At 76.6% G+C, this 18355-nt stretch overlaps 1 protein-coding gene across 6 annotated transcripts; it reads left to right on the top strand.

The window, feature by feature from the left end:
* Positions 1-484: 484 nt before the first annotated feature.
* On the top strand, positions 485-17440 carry PDE4C (phosphodiesterase 4C). 6 transcript variants are annotated; one of them, XM_090026952.1, is made up of 17 exons: positions 485-554; positions 1444-1519; positions 2770-2987; positions 7724-7915; positions 8097-8133; positions 8487-8560; positions 8771-8820; positions 10820-10932; positions 11647-11740; positions 12633-12808; positions 12969-13067; positions 13321-13485; positions 13692-13791; positions 14184-14338; positions 14778-14900; positions 15328-15510; positions 15940-17440. In XM_090026952.1, exons 2-17 carry the CDS (start codon positions 1478-1480, stop codon positions 16444-16446), a joined length of 2328 nt encoding a protein of 775 aa, XP_089883078.1. In that variant the 5' UTR covers positions 485-554; positions 1444-1477; the 3' UTR covers positions 16447-17440. The 6 variants fall into 6 exon arrangements, with proteins under 6 accessions (XP_089883078.1, XP_089883077.1, XP_089883082.1 ...); XM_090026951.1 differs by lacking the exon at positions 485-554 and adding an exon at positions 804-933; XM_090026956.1 differs by lacking the exon at positions 485-554 and having other exon boundaries at positions 15940-16346; positions 16378-17440.
* The last annotated feature ends 915 nt before the right edge of the window (positions 17441-18355 follow it).

Here is an 18355-nt window from a genome sequence, read left to right as displayed (position 1 = left end):
GCGGCCCCGCAGGGCGGTGCGGGGCGGGAGGCCGACCCCGCCTCCGGCACCGCTGCTTCGCGCTCCGCCCCCGGCCCAGACCCAGCCAGGCAGGGCCCGGGCCCAGGCTGCCGGCCCCGGGCGGCGCACAAGCCAGGGCGCCCCGGGACTCGCCTCGCAGCCGCGCCGGGCGGAGGCGGGGGCCCCAGGTCGGTGCCCCGCCAGCCCAGGGCCCCGGGCCGCCCCCCGCGGAGGCGGACACGCTCGGAGCCGGAGCGGCTTCCCATGACCCTCGGCGTGGCCGGCCGCGCAGCCCGGGCTAATGAGTAACGCGGAGCTGCAGCTAATTATTAACGCGGCGGCTGCAGCCGGCGGCGCAGCGCGGTGAACCGCGGAGCGAGCAGCTGCTGGGGCGCGAGTGCTGCGGGGTGAGCGGCTCCCCCGGCTCTCCAGCCCGGGGCCGCCCCCGCACCACGGGCGCCGGTGCGGGGCGCACCCTCTGCTGCGGGGTCCTCGGGGCTCCACGGTCCCCTCGCTGCACTCGGGGCGCACCCGCCTCGCCTGCCCCCCCGCAGGTGCGTCTCCGCGCCCGGCCACCCCCGCGGCGGCCGCCCGGGAGACGCTTCCCGGGGCCGAGGAGGTGGGAGCCCGAGTGCGGGGGGCTGCGGGGAGCGGCGCGCTACCTCGGCGCGGCTTATCCCGCGGCTTTTCCAGTGTAACCACTGCCGCGCCCCGCCTCGCCTCGCCCCGCCCGGCCGTGCCAGGGCTCCGGGCAGAGCAGGCGGGGAAACACGCGGAAGCGAGAGCCAGCGCCGGCCCCACACGGGAGGGCAGAGGCGTGCGGGCCCGCGAGGGGAAGGGTGCGGGTCCCTGCGGGCTGCCAGAGCCCCGCGGCCAGCAAGGGAGCAGGGCGCGCTCCCGCTGCCCCTGCCCGCGGGCGCCCGGCTGCTCGCGGTAAGTCTGGGGCGCCTGGCCCCCGGGACCCGGGACCGGCAGCGGGAGCGCGGCCCCGGAGCGTGCCCCGCCGGCCGCAGCCCGCGGCGTCTTCCTGCGGGGCCCGGGCTGGAGGCGGCACCGCGGTGCGGGGCTCTCGCGGGAGGCCGAGGGCCGTTGCTCCCGGCTGCTCGGGCCCGAGGGGGAGCGGGGTCCCGAGTCGCGGCGGACGCCCAGGCCTGGCGGTGGCAGGGACGGAGCCCGGCGGGGGCGCAGCACACGGCTCCTCTCCGCGGCCCCGGACGGCTCGGGGTCACGGGACAGCGGCAGGAGCCACCCCAGGGCGTCTCCGGGTGCCGGAAGCGGCGCTGGGCGGGCGGGGGCCGTCCCGGCGCTGCCTTGTGCCCAGAGCCGGCCCGGGGCTGGCGCCTCAGGCCCTGGCTGTGCGGCCGGGCCGGGCCGCGGGGTCAGGCGGGGCAGCCTGGGGCCGGCCGGGGCTGGGCCCTGACCCCGCTCCGCTCTCCCTTGCAGGGACGGAGCCACAGTGGCGGGCGCGGGGGGCAGGATGCGGCGGAGCCGGACGGCCGTGTCCTTCCTGAGCATGGAGGTGAGCGCGGGCGCGGGCGGGGGTGCGGGCAGGAGCGTGAGGCCGGGGCCGGCGGGCGGGCGGGGCGCCGCCCCCTCCCCCCGGCTCCGGCTCCGGCTCCGGCTCCGGCTCAGGGAGGAAGGAAGGAGCTTTCCCCACCGCGGGGCCTTGGCCAAGAGCGGCCTCAGCCGCAGTCGCAGCCGCTGCCGGTTAATGATCCCCCAGCGCCGGTTAATGATTGCGGGTCCCGCTGCCCGCGCAGCTCCGGCCCCTCCAGGACTTTTCCGCTATGCAGCTGCGGGGCGGGACCCCCGGCCGGGGACGCTCCCTCGGGGGCGGGGCGGGGCCGGGGGCTCCCCGCGCTTCCCGGCCCCCCCCGCACGGGTGGTCGCGGGCGGCGGCGCCCCGGCCCGGCCCCTCGCAGCCCCCCCGGGGCCCGACTCGAAGGACATTCCTCAGCCTAAAAAGGGAAGAGGCAGGGACGTCTCCGGAGCGAGCGGCGGCCCCGCTCCCCGCAGGGTCAGGCCGGGGCCGCGGCGGCAGCTGCCTCCCGCACCCGGGGCCCTGGTGCCCAGCGCTGCGCGCCCCTAGCCACGGCCCGTGCCCGCGGGCAGGGCCCGAGGCGCAGCCCGGCCGGGCTGGTGCTGCGGGCCCCCTCGCCGCCGCCGCCGCCGCCCGCCTCGGGACGTCCAGGCCGCCCGGCGGCTGCAGCGCCCGCCCGGCTGGGAGCGGCCTCGGCGCCAGCCCCGCGCCAGGGGCCTCCCGCACGGCTCGGACCGCCCGCGCCCCGCCGATGCCTCCCGCTCCCACCCCGGCGGCCCTGCTCCGCCCCGCTCCTGCCCCCTTGCCCCGGGCAGGCGGGGGTGCAGCCCGGAGCCTCAGGGACGGCCGGGCCTCCCGAACCTGGTGCCGGGGGCTCCCTGTCGTAGCCCGGCTGCGGAGCCTGGCGAGCCGGGGCAGGCGGGCCGGGCGCGCAGCTGGGCGCCGTCGGGGGACGGCGGAGCCCCGACGAGCCGGGCCCCGCAGCCCCACGCGGAGCGCGGGCGCGTGTCCGCCGGCCCCGCCTGCCAGGAGAGAGGAGGGGAGTCCCGTCCCGCCGGGCCGGGCCGGGCCGGGGCAGGGGGAGCCGGGGGCGGCTGCAGCACCGCGGAGAGCTCCGCGCCGGGCCCGCCCGCGTGTGCCGCCCCTGGGCTGCCCCCCCCCCCCGGCGGCCGCGCTTCACCCCGCCCGGGGCGCTGGGGCTGGCGCTGACCGGACGCCTCTGCCCGCAGAGATCCCGCGACGCCGGCGAGCTGGGCTCCTGCGGGGCGGCGCCCCCCGCCAGCGCCATCAAGCGCCGCTTCTCGGGGACGCCGCTGCTGCCGCCCCTGGCCTGCCGCCACGGCGCCCCGGGCGAGGCCGGGCGGGCGCCGGAGCCCGAGGCCGCCCGGGTCGTGTTCACCATCGAGGAGAGCGGCCCGAGCGGCGGCCGGGAGCTCGGCGTCCTGCGGTAAGACCCTGGCCCGGCGCCTGCGTGGCGGGCGGGACCCCCGCGCCCCCCTGGCCCGGCCGGGCCGGCGCCCCCGCCCCCCGCCCCCGCCCGCGCGATGCGGAGCACGTCGCGCCCGGCCCGGCGCCTGCTGCTCGGTGGCAGCGGCATCCATCACGGCGCGCGCCGGGCCCGGGGGCCGCCTGCCTGCTTTGTATGCGCCGCCGCAGCGTCATCCCGGAGATGTATGGCCCTGGCTCGGCTGCCCGCCCCCGCTCCCGCTCCCGCTCCGTGCGGGGGCCGGGAGGCGGGGGCGCTGCTCCGTGCGCCCCGTGGCCCAGCCCGGAGGCGAGGCCCGGCCAGCCCTGCTCTGCAGGCAGCAGCGCCCCCGGCCCGGGCAGGGCGGGGGGCCGGAGCTGCCCCCGCCCCGCGTCGCGCCGGGGAGGCAGACCAGCTCCGGGCGCCGCGGGGGGGTGGCGGGGGGGCTAGGAGAGCCCCGGCCCCGCAGCATCCACGCCGTCGAGCCTGGGCCGGCCGGGGCGAGGCCCAGCTCCCTGCCGGTCTAGGCTCCCGGAGCCCCGGGGAGCAGCGCGGCGACGAGGGGGCGGTGCCGGGCGGCCGGGGAGCGGGCGACGCGGGGACCGGGCTGGGGCTCCGAGCGGGGGCGGGAGCCGCGTATATAAGGGGCGGCGCGGGCTGCGGCGGCGGCGGAGCAGCTGGAGCCGGCCGCTCCGGGGGCAGCAGCGGGGAACGTGCCGGCGCGGCCCGGGCTCCGCCGCCCCGCGCTCCCGGCCGCTTCAGCACCGGCGGGCGGACAGCGCCGGCCCGGCCCGGTCCCGCGGCATGGCGCGGCCCCCGCAGCACCTGTGGCGCCAGCCCCGCACCCGCACCCGCATCCGCATCCAGCGGCGCTTCCACTCGGACACCGAGAGGGACCGGCTCCGCCGCGACGCGGCCGCCGCGCTCCGGCCCGCGCTCCAGACGGCGCGGATGTCCTGGCCCTGCTCGCTGCCCCGCCGGTGAGAGCCGCCCGCGGGCCGCGAGGCTCGCCTCGGCGCCGCTGCTCCAAGGGGCCCGGCGGGGGCGGGGGCGCGGGCCGGGCTGCGGGGGGGTGCCCGGCGCCCGGCCGAGCACCTCCGCGGCGGCCCCCCCGCAGCCCGGCCTTGCCGGGGGCTCGAGCCGGTCCGGGGCCGCGGCGGGCGCAGCAGAGCGTCGTGGGCGGCTCCGTGCGGGGCCGGCGGACGATCTCCGCCGGGGGCGGCGCTCTCAGCCCCCCTCCGGGGGCTGCGGGGCCCGGGCGGCTCCTCCACGCGCGCTCGTGGCGGGGCCGCCGCTGTGTCGTCCGCCCCGGCGGCGGCGCTCGGGGGCTACCAGTGCGGTCCCGGCGCCGCCGAGTTGCGGCGGAGGCTGTGCGGGTCGGCCCTGTGCCCCGCAGGCGGCAGGCGAGGTGCGGGGCAGACGCGGGCCCGCAAAGCGCCCAGGCCCATGAGCTCCGGGGCGGCGGCGGCGGGGCCTGGCTCGGGGCTGCCCTGCTGTGCCCCTCGGGGGTCGCGGCGCCCGGCCCCGACGGCTCCTGTCCCGGGCCGCGCCGCAGGCCGAGCTCAGCGTCCTGGTGCCCTGGTCCCGCAGCCGGGCGAGCCCCCGTGCCCCCGCAGCAGGGAGCGGCTCCATCCCGCCCGGCCCCGGCCCCGGCCCCGGCCCCGGGCTGGCGCTGCCGTCGGGGCGGTCTGTGCCCGGCCGCTGCCCCCGCCGGCGCCCGGCTAATCCCGACCCGGCGGCGCGCCGGGGCTATTCTTAGCCCGGCCGCAGCTCGACCTTGGCGGGTGCCCGGGCCCGGGCTGCTCCGTGCCCGCCGCCGCCCGCAGCCACGGTGACTCGGCGCGCTCCCTGGGTGCCGGCCAGGGGAGGCTATTCTTGCCGCCCGAGGCGCAGCAGGTGCCGCGGCCGCGGGGAGGGCCGGGGCGGCGCCGACGCCCCCGGGGGCTCCCCGCAGCCCGGGTCTCGCTGCCCGCGGGGCTGCGGGGCCGGTGCCTCCCCGGGCGGCTGCGGCCTGGCTGCTCCGCACCCGGTCCGGCTCCAGCGCCAGGACCAGCCCTGCGTGCCCCGCCCCAGGGTCCGAAGTCCCCCGCGCCCGAGCCGCGGGGGGGGGGGGGAAGGGGCTGCCGCAGAGCCCCCGGGAGCGCGGCGCGGCGCGGCGCGGGGGAGCCGCGAGCGAGCCGCTGCGGAGCCGGCCAGTTGTTTAACTTCCCAGGCCGCGGGGAGGGGAGTGGAAAGTTTCCCTGGGAGCCGCTTCCTGCCCCGGCCCCGCACCCGCCCCCGCCCCCGCCCCCCGGCGCGGAGTTAGAGGCCGGACCGCGGGGCCGGGCGGGCGCTCCTCCGCCGACCTCCCGGGTGCGGGGCCAGTCCCGCCGGCGCGCCCCGATGCTGAACCCCAGGCGCGGCTCCCCGGGGGCCTCGCCCCGCAGCTCGCCCCGCAACTCGCCGGTCCTCTTCAGGAAGCTCCTCATGAACCAGAGCATCCGCCTGCAGCGGCGCTTCACCGTGGCGCACCCGCCCTGGTGAGGCCGGGCTGGGGGCGCGGGGGTCCCGGCGGAGGGGGCCGGGGCTGCGGGGCTGGGGGCGACGCCGCCAGGAGCTGGGGCCGGGGCGGGCGGCAGAGCACGGCCCTGCTGCGCCAGCGCCCCGCTCTCGCCCTGGCCCGCCGGGCCTCCCCTCGGTGCGGGCGCGGCGCCGGGGGCCGGCCCGGAGGGTCCCGGGCACCTTCCCCCGCGGGCACAGAGCCCCGGCCCCGCACGGCCGGCGCAGCGCGTCCCAGGGCAGCGCGGGGCTCCCTGCGGCCTGTAACTGCGGGGCCGTGCGGGGCCGGGGCAGATCTGCGCCGCGTTTGCAGGCCCGGGCTGCCCCGCGGGCCCCCGCCGCGGGCCCCAGCGTGTGTCGGCCGAGACCTTTGCGTGGCAGCACGGGCTATTTATAGAGGACGCGACCCCCTCCCCCCGCCAGCTGCCATCGCGAAAGTAAACAGCCCGGGACGGAAAACATTTGTGCCTTGACGCGGCCGCGGCCCCGGGGCCACCGCCGCCCCCGGCCCCGCGCCCCGCTACGCGCCCCGCGGGGCCGCGTGGTCTTTCTGCCGCCGTCACGGGGGTGTCCGGGACACGGGCTGTGCCAGCCCGCTCGGGGTAGCCCCCTGCCAGGGGCTGGGGGCAGCGGGGCAGCCAGTGCGGGGTGCTGCTCCCGCACCCCCTTGGCACCCCTTGGATCCGCGCGGGGCGGGGCGGGGCGGGGCCGAGCGGCTCTGCGGCACCCGACGGCGCGGGCCCCGGGGCCTGCCCAGCTCCTCGGCCTGGCCCTGGCGGCTCCGCGGGCGGCGCGGGGCGGGCAGCGGCCACGACGGGCCTTTGCCAGCCCGGCACCACCGGCCCGCGAGCGCCGGGTCACCCGCACCCTGCGGCGGGGCCGGGCCAGGGCTCCCGGGGGAGGTGCTGCGGGGCACGCGGGCGCGGGAGCGGGGCGCAGCAGGCGTGTGTGCGGGGCGGGCGCGGGAGCGGGGCGCAGCAGGCGCGTGTGCGGGCCGGGCCCGCTCCTCCTGTCCCGCCCGGTCGCGCGGGGGAGCGCACGATGCGGAGCCCAGGCGGGGCCGAGGTGGGCGCGGGACCGCGGGGCTGCGTGTCCGGAGCCCGCCGACCCTCCCCACTGCCGGCCTCCGGCGCCCGCCCCGCCGCTGCAGCCGGGCTCGTGACCCCGGCCTCCTTCCCACGCTGCGAGCCGGGCTGCGGGGTGTCCCGGAGCCAGCCGCGCGGAGCCGGGAACGGACGCCCCGGGCTGGGCCGGGGCCGGCCGCCCGCGCTGCCGGGAGGCGCCCGGGGCGGCGCGGGGCTGCCCGCGGGCCCTGTGGACGCCAGCCGGAGCCTCCTGCCCCCAGGCCGGGCAGACGCGGGGCCCGGGGCTCCTGCACAGCCAGGGCCCGGCAGGTTCACGCGGGAGCTGCGAGTGCCCTCCCGCGCCTCGTGCCCTCCCGGCGGGGCGGGCAGCGTGCAGCCACGCGCGTGGAGGTCGGGGGGGGGCTCCAAAAGCCGTCCCAGTGGAGAGCGGGCCCCCGCGTGCAGCCCCGTGCGGGGCAGCGCCCACACCCGGGGCCCAGCGGCACCTCCAGGGGCCCATGACCCGGCCCCGCACGGAGCACGGCTGCCCCTGCCCAGGCCGCGGGCGTGGCTGCAGGCAGCTGGGCGGTGTTGCTGGTCCCAGCCAGCTGGGCGGCGACGGCCCTGGGTGCGCGGGCGCTGGGCAGGTCCGAGCACAGCCCCAGGCGCGTCTGCAGAGACACCCGTGGCCGGAGCGGGGGTCAGGGCGCGCAGGCAGGGCCTGGGGCCTGCCCGAGTTCCTCCATTCCCTGGGCCAGACCTGGGGTTGTGCCCTCTGCCAGGCTAAGAATAGCTGTCTGATGGAGACCGGCTATTTTTAGCCGGCTGGCAGGTGACCACTGCCCCGTGGTGGGGACCGTGCCAGGCTGGCACCCACCACCCTTGGAGCCAGGGGAAAGGCAGGAGCTCAGGTAGCTGCTCTCCACTGACCCCTCCCAGCCCTGGGGCTCAGTCCCCAGGACGCGCTTCCCTCCCTGCTGTGGCACCAGGCAAGTCCCACCCGGGCCAGGGCGGGTGAGGTGTGCAGGGGGTGCAGTGTGGCTGGGTCTGGGGCAGGGGTGTGGGGGGGGGGGGCACCTGCCAGCTGCTCTGAGCCCCACATCTCTCCCTTTGCAGCTTCGACATCGAGAATGGCCTGGCGTCCGGGCGGAGCCCGCTGGACCCCCAGGCCAGCCCCAGCGCGGGACTCGTGCTGCAGGGCCCTTTCCCCCACAGCCAGCGGCGCGAGTCCTTCCTGTACCGCTCAGACAGCGACTATGACCTCTCCCCCAAGAGCATGTCCCGCAACTCCTCCATCGCCAGCGACCTGTGAGCACCCCGGGGCACCAGGACTGGGGCCGGGGCGTGCAGGGCTTGTCGCGTGCGTGGAGCAGGCCAGGGCCAGGGCAGCCTGCGCCCCTGCGGCTGGGCACTGAGCTCTGGGCCAATGCCGGCGGGCTCCAGGCCCTTCCCCAGCACCCAGGGCTGACATGTTGCCTTGTCCCCGCAGGCATGGAGAAGACATGATCGTCACACCCTTCGCACAGGTAGGAGCCTGGAGCATGCACGTGTTTCCCTCCCCAGGCATCTCCTGCCAGGTGGGACCAGCCGGCCTCCTGGGCCTGTGTGGGGCCTGCCTGCGTCCCCAGGCTGGCCTGGCCCCCGGTCGCCAGCTCCTGGGAAGGGGCAGCTGCCTCTTCCCATTGGCTCTGGGTGAGGCCTGGGCAGCTCCGGGGTAGCTGGGTCTGAACGCCCGGCTGGGCCAGGCCAAGCTCCTCCTCACCCCCAACGGGCCCCACCGCAGGTCTCCCCACACACGGGGCTGCAGGCACCTGCTTTCAGCCCCCCCTGCCCTGCCCTGCCCCACATGCCCTCAGGTGCCCGGCTTGGTCTCCCCCAGGTCCTGGCCAGCCTGCGCACCGTCAGGAGCAATGTGGCCGCGCTGACACACCTGCAGGACCGTGTCACCAACAAGTGAGTGTGTGCACTGGGCGCGAGGCTCATGAGACTGGGCCCTTCCTGGGGGCTGTGTCCTGCTGGGGAGGCTCCCAGTACACGCAGGCTGCCAAAGCAGCCAACTGGTGGGGGCCAGGGATGTGCGCAGGGTCTGGGTCCGCTGGGGGGTGGACCGGGGAAGTGTCAGTGCCGGGGGCTCTCAGCGCCCCTTCTCCGTGTGTTGTGCAGGAGGACGACCAGCAACAACCCAGCTCCCACCTGCAAGCCCAGCCTCTCCGGTGAGTGCCCCCGCAGCGGTGGGCTCCGGGACCCTCCCTGACGCCCCTGCCCAGCCCAGCTGGTTGGGGGAGGGCAGGCCCTGTCCAGCCCTCCGTAGCTCTCCCTGTCTGATGGAGCCAGGACCTGGGCTACCACAGAGCCACCCGCCTGCGCCTCCATGCCCAGCCGATGCCCCTCCCCAGCCACGGCCGTGCACCGTGAGCCCACCACTCCCTCCCAGCCTGGCCTGCACCCATCCCAGGGCCCTGCGTGGCCTCTGCGCTGTGTCCCACCACTCACGCAGCCCCTGCCGTGCTCTGCGCTGGGGATGGAGCCCGGTCACTCGTGTCCCAGGCCGCGCCACCGCCTGGCACTGGGCCCCATCACATCCTGGCTCTCCCCAGGGAGCTGCAGGCCTGGCAGTGAATGCACCCTGCTCTGCCCTAGCCTGGATGTGGCCTGGCATTGGCGCAGGCCTCCCCGATCCGTGCCGGGTTTTGCCTGCGCCCAGACCCTCGCTGCTCTGCCGCAGCGCGGATGGAAAGTCTCCTATTGACGTCAAATGTTCCATTAATAAAACACTCGGCCCGTGTCTCCAGCCGACCGCCCTGCTCGGGCGGGATCCCAGCAGCATCCAGCTGGGCTGCAGGATGGGCCCTGGCCCTGCTTCTGCTGCCTCGGCTGGTCCGGCACAGGGGCAGGGCCCTGTGCGGGCAGCCAGTCCGAGGGCCTGGCTGCGCCCATGGAGCCCCGCGGCCAGCTGGGCGACCGGGGGCATGCAGTCCCCTGAGCCCTTGGCCGGGGGCCGCAGAAGCAGGGTGCGTCCAGGATGATCCCGCCTCGGGCAGGGCTGGCCAGCATGACTCCAGGAGGTCCCTGCCAGCCCCCTGCTCCAGGACTGGGGCTGGGGTGGGCTCAGAGGGATGGGCGGTTGCTGCACGCGGCTCTGCACAGAAGGTCGATGCTGAGTCCTGGGATTGTGCCTGCGCAGGGGCTGCGGGCTGGGCACGGCATTGCCTTGGCGCTGTGTGTGGCACCCTTTCAGCTGTGCACGGGTCCCACGAGGTCCCTGCCCTGCTCCCAGGTTATGGTGTCGGGGTCATGGCTCCCAGCCTCACGCGGCTGTGCCGGTGGATCCGGGCAGCCGCTCACTGCATGCCTGCAGCTAGAGCGGGGCCGGCAGCCACGCTGGCCGGGAGCTGCGGCACCGCAGGGTCCAGGCTGCTTGCAGGCAGTGGGAGCTTGGCAAAGGTCCGCGGCCTCGGCCTGGGCTCCTGCCGGCTGCCTGCCCCGGCCCCAGGCTGGCCGCCTGGCCGTCAGGGCCCCGCTCCTCTGAGCAGAGTCCTGGCTTTTCCTCCCACCCTGGACTGCACCTGGCTTCCCAGCACGCGCGAGGCCCTTTGCCTGCCCTCCGCCCCACAGGCCGGGGGCACCCTCAGGGGAGGCGCGGGGCAGCAGCGCTTGCTGGCCAGGCTCTGCCCTCGCGCCCCTTGTCTCAGTATCTGCAGCTGCTGGGGCCAGCAGCAAATGTGCCGGCAGAGATGCGGCGGCCTGGTGAGGGGCCTGCTGCGAGCGCCGTGCGGGGCGCAGGCTGGAGCCGGGGCCCCGGGCCCAGGGCTCGTCTCACCGTTGTGCCGTCCCCGTGGCGCCAGGCTGTATGTGATGCCCGTAGCAATGCAACGCCAGCACCCGGCCGGGTCCTGCCCTGGTGCTTGTCCTGTGCTTTCCCGTGCCCCTGGCCACATGTCACCGCAGCAGCACAAGCGGCTGCGATTGCACCCAGCATTTGGTGTTGGGCTCTGATCAGCGAGCCCCGAGTCCCCTGGCCACCTGGCGCGATCAGCCTCCCCCAGCCGCATGCACCCCCTGCGTGGCTGGCCCACAGTGGGGAAGCGAGGGCCGCGGGGCCGTGGCCTGCAGCTGCCGGCGAAGTGCAGCAAACCAGGCCGAAGACTGTGGGGGCACACGGGCCACGGGCCGCCAGAGTCTCCTCCAGCTGCCTGCTCCTTCCGCCCACAGAGGATGCCCACCAGAAGCTGGCTGTGGAGACGCTGGAGGAGCTGGACTGGTGCTTGGACCAGCTGGAGACCCTGCAGACCCGGCACTCGGTCAGCGAGATGGCCTCCAACAAGGTGAGCAGCGCAGCCAGCCCACCGGCGCTCCGGGGTGGGGGGCAAGGGCGATGGCTCCAGCTCCCGGCTCCCGCTGTCACGCGTGGGGTCCCCCTGCAGGTGACCCACATTTCTGGGCAGACGCCCTAGCCTCGCTCTCCAGCCTGTAGCAGCCACCGTGGGGAAACTGAGGCACGCTTGGGGCTCCTGGGAAGGCTTTAGGCCGCCCCGGTGCCGTGCCGGGCTGCGGGCGGGGGGGGGCTGCGGGGCAAGCCCCCGGGCCCCGGGCGGAGCGGAGGACGCCCTGCCCCAGCGAGGGGCCGGCCGGGCCCAGCCGGCGGCGGGCGCGCGGGACGCGACGCGGGAAGGGTTAAGGCTGCTCCGTGCCCGGTCCTGCGGCTGCGGCAGCCGACGCGCGGTGCGGGCTGCGCCGCTCCTCGGCCGCGGGCGCGGGGTGCGTGCCCCGGGCGCCGCCCGCCGCCCCGCAGCTCGGGCCCCGCGCGGGGAGCCCCTGCCCGGCGCGGGCCCGGCTGGATGGTGCCGGCCTGGGCAGGGGGGTCGCAGGGCCCCCCCCGGCGCTGAGATGCCCGACGCGGGCCCCCGGCTCCCCGCGTCCCGCAGCGGCATCAAGGTAAGCGGCGGAGGCGTGCGGGCCCGCGGGGCAGACCCGGCCCGCCCCGCCCGCCGCAGCCAGGCCTCGGCCCTCGCCCGTGACGCCCTGCGCTCTCCCCGCAGTTCAAGAGGATGCTGAACCGGGAGCTGACGCACCTGTCGGAGACCAGCCGCTCGGGGAACCAGGTCTCCGAGTACATCTCCAGCACCTTCCTGGGTGAGCGGCGCCGGTCCCGCCCGCCGCGCTGGGGCCCGGCAGGGCTCGGGCGCTGCGCCGCCAGGAAGGGGCAGTGGGGGCGAGGCCGGGGAGCAGGAAGGGGCCAGAGGGGGACGAGCCCCTCGGCCTGCAGCCCGCAGCAGCCGAGCCGGGGAAGGCCCGCGCGATAGCCCCATTGCACAGAGAGCAAGGCTGAGGCAGGGACTGGCCAGGGCAGGCCACAGCGCACCGCCAGGACGCCGGCCTCCCTCCAGCTGCCCCGAGGGCTTCCCCCAGCACCCGCCACAGGCGCCGGGCGAGCCCGCGGCGCGGCAGGGGCCGTGAGCGGCCTGGGCCCCGTGCCGGCTCGCCCGGCTCGGGGTCGCAGGGATCCGGCCCTCGAAGCATCCGTGCCAGGGAAGCACCAGCATTCCTCCACACGTCGCCTCCCGTTGCCATGGCAGCGGGAATATTATTAGCCTCCTCTGACGTCAATCCCCGGTGTCTGCCGGTGCTGGGGGGCGCGCGGGGCTGCGCGGGGGGCGGCCGCGCTCGGGCCGCGGCTCCGCAGGACGCCGGCGGCGGGCAGCGGGTGGCTGGCGGCAAGGAGCCGGCGCCACCGGCTGCAGCGGGCACGCGGCCCCCACGGCCGGGCCGGTACGAGCCGCGACTGCCCACCGGCCCGGGCCGCAGCGCGCCCCTGGCTATGCCCCGCGGCGCGGGCCAGGCCCGGGGCCTCCGCTCTGGGTTGGCGGCCTGCGGGCTTCGCCCCGGGCCCGCTCTGCACCGGGCGCGCAGCCCCGAGCGCCCCCGGCTCAGACCCGCCAGGCTCCGGCGTCCACCCCGTGGGGCTGGGCCAGGCCCCCAGCGCCATGCCGCAGCCTCCCGCTCACCGCCACCTCCTCTCCGCCAGACAAGCAGCATGAGGTGGAGATCCCCTCCCCGCCGCCCAGGGAGGACACGGAGAAGGCGCAGCGCCCCATGTCGCAGATCAGCGGTGTGAAGAAGCTCATGCACAGCTCCAGCCTCAGCAGCTCCAGCATCCCGCGCTTCGGCGTCACCACCGACCAGGAGGGGCCCCTGGCCAAGGTGAGTGGGGCCCGCCCGGCGCCCGGCGTGCGCTCCCCTCGCTGCCGGGCCGGTGGCTGCTGTGGGGATGCCCGAGGCCTGTGGCTTCAGGTGGGTGGCCATTACCCGCCCCGGAGCCCCTGGCCCCGGCTCGTCTACCTGCTGCCTCCGTGTCCTCCAGGAACTCGAGGACGCGAACAAGTGGGGCCTCGACATGTTCAAAGTGGCCGAGTACTCGGGGAACCGCCCGCTCACGGTCATCATGTACACCATCTTCCAGGTGAGCCCGTGGGCCCAGCGCAGGCACCAGGCCAGGGCCTGCCAGGTGCCCCGGCTCCTGTGCCTGCAGCCCCCTCCTCGCTGAGCAGCAGCCACAGCCTTCGCCAGCCTGCAGAGATGCTGCGTGGCCCCGGCCTGGCGCTGGCTCCTGGGCTACAGCCCCATGGTCGGCTAAGGGGCGGGGGGGTTGCACTGGTGCCTTGGGAGCATTCTCCCAGCCCGCCAAATCCCACTCGAGCGCCTTCCCCCGGCAGGAGCGGGACCTGATGAAGACCTTCCGCATCCCGGCCGACACCTTCATCACCTACATGATGACCCTGGAGGACCATTACCACGCTGACGTGGCCTATCACAACAACATCCACGCTGCTGACGTGGCCCAGTCCACCCATGTGCTGCTGTCCACGCCAGCACTGGAGGTGAGGGCCCGGGTCAGCCGCGTGGGGCAGTGGGGCCCCATGGAGGGGCCGCGTGATGGCCCCCACACTGGTCCATGCCCCCAGGGGGCCGTGGCCCCAGGGCACATCGGGGCTGCTGCCGCTCAGACCCCTGGGGCTCAGTGCCAGGCCCCACATGGCCCCCGTACTGCTGCGTGCCCCTAAGGGAACGGGCCCCTCCACTCCAGGCGGTGTTCACGGACCTGGAGATCATGGCTGCCATCTTCGCCAGCGCCATCCACGACGTCGACCACCCGGGCGTCTCCAACCAGTTTCTCATCAACACCAGTGAGTCTGGCCTGTCTGACCCTCGGGGCTTGCCCCTCGTGCCCTGCCAAGCCCTGGCACTGCCAGGGTTAATTCCAGGGCCAGTGGAGTCGCTGCGCATGGGGGTCCCCGCGGCAGGGTGCCACGAGGGGCCTGGCCGCTCTGCTCCGTGTTGGGGGTGTCTGGGGGCTGCGGCTGCTCAGGCCCTGTGAGAGCCCTGCCAGCGCGGACACGCCGACCTCCCGTCAGGCACGCGATACCCCTGGACCAGCGGCAGCCCCAAGGCACGTGGCTCCCGTAGCCCGGTCCCGTCGCGCTTCATGCCGCAGGTCCTGTGGCTTCCGGGACCCGGTTGCGCCCCATGGCAGCTGCAGGCCGAGCGGCCCTTGCACTCACCCGCCCCGTGTCCTCAGACTCAGAGCTGGCGCTGATGTACAACGATGCCTCCGTCCTGGAGAACCACCACCTGGCCGTGGGCTTCAAGCTGCTGCAGGAGGAGAACTGCGACATCTTCCAGAACCTCAGCAAGAAGCAGCGGCAGTCGCTGCGCAAGATGGCCATCGACATGGTGAGGGGCCAGGCGGAGCTGCCCGCGTGGCCCGCACCCCTGGCTGCCTGCCCTGCACCCCAGGCCTCCCCGCCATCACTCGCACGCCACCGGCACTGCGGAGAGCGCCACGCCGAGATTGCGTCGGCCCCTGCTCTGCACTGCCCCAGACCCCGTGTGCCGGCAGTCCTGGCCTGGTCGGTGGATGCGGCAGCACTCGTGTCCCTGGGGTGGAGGGAGAGCGATGGCCCTGACCCTGCTGCTGCCCCTGGCTCCCCGCTCACGCCAGGGCTTGGCGGCCTTGGGGGTCAAACGCGTGTTGCTCCAAGCCCTGCGGTGGTGGGAGCTGCATGGGCAGCCCTTGGAAGAGGGGACAGGGTGCGCGCAGGCGGGCGATTCCCCGGCTACACCGGCCCCTTGGTGCCTGGCGCTAAGCTGTGGCTCCACTGTGCCCACCCAGGTGCTGGCCACAGACATGTCCAAGCACATGAACCTGCTGGCAGATCTGAAGACCATGGTGGAGACTAAGAAGGTGACCAGCCTGGGCGTCCTGCTGCTAGACAACTACTCGGACCGCATCCAGGTGGGTGGCGTGGCCGGCAGCAAGGCGGGGCTGGGGGGTCAGCTGCCCACAGCACTGGACCTCCTTGGCGGGCACCTCTCGGGGCCGGCGCTGACACCGCAGAGCTTCACTGGACCGAGCCGGGGGTGGGGTGGCACCTGAGCCCAGCCCAAGCCGGCCCCCCAGACAGGCAGGAGAGCCTGGGCTTGACTATCCAGCCAAGTCCCTGCCCCCAAGCCCCCCAGCAGATGCTCCCCACCCCCGTCCTGGGCCACGTGTGGCTCTTCTCTGGCAGCCACAGCCTTTGCAAGGGGAACAACCTCACCTGGTAATGGCCCCTCTGGGGAAACCCCCAGCCCCAGGGCTGTGCTCCTCCAGCCTGGCAGCCGTAGGGGGGGGAGGGCGCAGGGGGCGGGCCAGGCCCTGTACAGCCCCCCCCTGCGCCCAGGTGCTGCAGAACATGGTGCACTGCGCGGACCTGAGCAACCCCACGAAGCCGCTGGAGCTGTACCGGCAGTGGACGGACCGCATCATGGTGGAGTTCTTCCACCAGGGCGACCGGGAGCGGGAGAAGGGCATGGAGATCAGCCCCATGTGCGACAAGCACACGGCCTCCGTGGAGAAGTCCCAGGTGCGTGCGGGCCCTGCTGCCCGCAGGATCCCGGGGGCTGGACGGGCTGGGAGGGGCTGGGCTGGGCAGGCAGGGGGCACCCAGCCAGCGCAGGGCAGGCCTGCCCAGGCCTGGTCCTCGCTGACCCAGGGCAGCAGTGCCCCTCTCTGCACGCTGTGCCCGCGGGGCGTGGAGCCTGCACGTCCCCTCCTGCGCTGCGGAGCCAACTCCGGCCTGGGGCCGGTGCTCCTGGTTCGCTCCCCGCTCAGCTGCGCCCCGCATGCAGCTGGAGCCTTGTGCCTGGCAGATCTCCGGGGTCAGGGCTGCACTGGGGCGTCAGGAGCTGGAGACATGGGCGGCGTTTGCAGGCACTGACCTGAGCGCGGGGATCTGCGGGCTGGGAGAGGCGGGCAGGCCCGCTCCCGTGACCCAGCTGTGCCGCTCCCCCAGGTGGGCTTCATCGACTACATTGCGCACCCGCTGTGGGAGACCTGGGCCGACCTGGTGCACCCCGACGCCCAGGAGATCCTGGACACGCTGGAGGACAACCGGGAGTGGTACCAGAGCATGATCCCCCGCAGCCCCTCGCCCCCGCCTGGGGCACCGGAGCCCGGCCCAGACAAGTTCGAGCTGGAGCTGACGCTGGCAGAGGAGGGCGAGTCGGAGCCCGACGAGGTGGAGAGCCTGCTCGAGGAGGACACCAGTGGCAGCAACTCCAAGGCGCTGCCCACGGACGACTCTGAATCCCCCGAAACCGAGCTGCTGTCGGCCGGCTCCGCCGGGCAGGACTCGTCGCCCCCGGGGCACGGCTGCCCCCACCCCAGCGCGGAGCCGGCTTTGAACTCCGACCCTCAGGGGCCCGGGCTGAGGACGCTCTCGCTGCCCGAGGGCAGCGCCCCCCCCGGAGCCGGGCCGCGGGGGCAGCCAGGGCCACAGGGAGCTGCACCTGGACTCTGAGGGCAACGTCACATTCCTGCCGCTGGGCACGTAACGCCGCCGGCACGGTGCCCACCGCTCTGCCGCGGGCACTGCGCCCCCCGGGCCGTGCCTAAAGGGGGAGAGAGTGGGGCCATGCTCTCCCCGCGCTGGCTTGCATGGCCCCTGCCCTGCTGCTGGCCCGCTGAGACCCAGGCGGTGCCCTGGAGCCTGGCACAAGGTGAGCGCAGCTGGCCCGACGGCTCCTCGCCCAGGCCTGGCCAGCGCGGCGCAGCTGCCAGGGGCAGTTGGGCCCGAGGCCTCCGTGAGCCGCTGGGGCCCTGGGAAGAGCCGTTCCCCTGGGACCCCCGTCTCGCCAGTGGCCTCACTCTGCGCACGCTGGTCCTGGGCGCCCTGCTCGGAGCCGTGCCCCGGTGGGCGACGACTCCGTGTCCTGAGAAGCCGGCCTGAGGGCCCTCGTCGTGGCCCCGGTGAGCGGCTGGGGGAGCAGGTGCCCCAGGGCTCGGCACAGCGGCCCCCCGCACGCATGCAGGTGCCAGCCCGGCCTGGCTGCCTCTGGCCCCTGCTGCGGGGCTGCCCAGGCCTTGCTTGTCCCAGGGCACCCGCACCCCCCACTCCTGCAGGGCCCTGGGTGCGTCGGCCCGGGGAGCCAGCGCTGCCAGGGCCCCGCGGGCGCGGGGAGGGCCGCCGCCCCGGCTCCTCGCCCTGCCCCGCGCATCGCCGAGATGGGGCGCCAGGCCCAGCCCCGCCGCGTGCCGCCCCCCCACCGGCTCCTCCCGCTCGTGCCACCCAGCGAGCACCCCGCCCTGCGGGGAGGGGGGCCGCAGCAGCCGGGCCTGGCCCGCGTGGGGCGGACGCGGGGCTGCCCCTCACGGGACAGGAGCGGGGCTGGGCGCCGGGGGGCGGGGGGTAATTTATTGGGGACGGTTCACTTTTTACAGCCTTTTGTAGCGCGCGTGTCGGCTCGTCCTGCCGCATTAAACCTGGCTCCGTCCTTGGAGCTTTTCACCGCGAAGCCCGGCCTCGCCTGTCCCTCCGCGCCGGGGGCGGGCCGGGCGCCTGCAGCCCCGCCCGGGGCGGCCCCTCTCCGCTGCTGCGGGCACAGCCCGGGCCGAGCCCCGGAGGGGGCCGGCAGCCCCCGGGGGAGGGGAGGGGAGGGGGCCCGGGGGGAGCCGGCTCCGCGGGAAGGGATGCGCCGTGGCCCGCGACGCCGGGCGCTGCCCCGGGCTCTGGCCGCGGGGCAGGCGCGGAGGACCCCCGGGGCCCGGGTGGCCCGCGCCGGGGCAGCAGCAGGGTGCGGGCACGCCGGGCCAGGCCGCCGCGGGAGGCTCCAGGCCAGAACGGGGGCCGGAGGCGAAGAGCCGGCGGGACGCGCCGTGCGGGCGCAGGGCCCGGCGCCTCCCGCAGGCCAGGCGGGGCACCCCTCGGAGAGCGCCGCTCCGCACCGCGCACGCCTCCGGCCGGGGCGGCTGGTCCAGGGCTCCGCTCCGACGGGCTGGCTCTCGCGCGCACGTGTGCAAGTGCGTGCACACACAGGCACACACGCCTGCCGCCCTTGCGCTGCCCCCCGTCCCGCAGGCCGTGCGCGGCGCGGGGCTGGGCTGCGCCAGGCCTCTTCCCCGGCTCCTCTCACGCCCGCGGGCCCGAGCTGCTCCTGCCGGCTCCGGCTCCGGCTCCGGCAGCCGGGCGCTGCGGCGGGCGGGGCGGGACAGGGCCAGGGCCCGGCCGGGCCCGCAGCGGCCTTTGCTCCGCCCCTGGCGCGCGGGCGGCGGAGCGGGACTTCCATGTCGCGACAGGGGCCGCGGGCGGCGCCCCACGACGTGCTGCCGCCGCGCCCCGACGGTCATGTCGCGACAGGGCGGGGGGCGCACCGCCTCCGGGCGGCCCCCCCCCCCCGGCCTCAAGGGCCGCCGGGTTGGCCCGCGCTCCT

The sequence above is a fragment of the Crocodylus siamensis genome, chromosome 14, assembly GCF_052110815.1.
Source record: "Crocodylus siamensis isolate JL-2025a chromosome 14, ASM5211081v1, whole genome shotgun sequence".
In the NCBI taxonomy this organism is placed as follows: domain Eukaryota; kingdom Metazoa; phylum Chordata; order Crocodylia; family Crocodylidae; genus Crocodylus; species Crocodylus siamensis.
Note: the sequence above shows the minus strand (reverse complement) of the source record. Positions and strands in the feature narration are given on the sequence as shown.

Coding starts and splice junctions, on each gene's coding strand:
- PDE4C (XM_090026956.1), top strand. CDS start 1,478: ATGCGGCGGAGCCGGACGGCCGTGTCCTTCCTGAGCATGGAG. Junction 8,821..10,819: donor CTGCAAGCCCAGCCTCTCCG/GTGAGTGCCCCC, acceptor TTCCGCCCACAG/AGGATGCCCACCAGAAGCTG. Junction 14,339..14,777: donor GCAAGATGGCCATCGACATG/GTGAGGGGCCAG, acceptor GTGCCCACCCAG/GTGCTGGCCACAGACATGTC.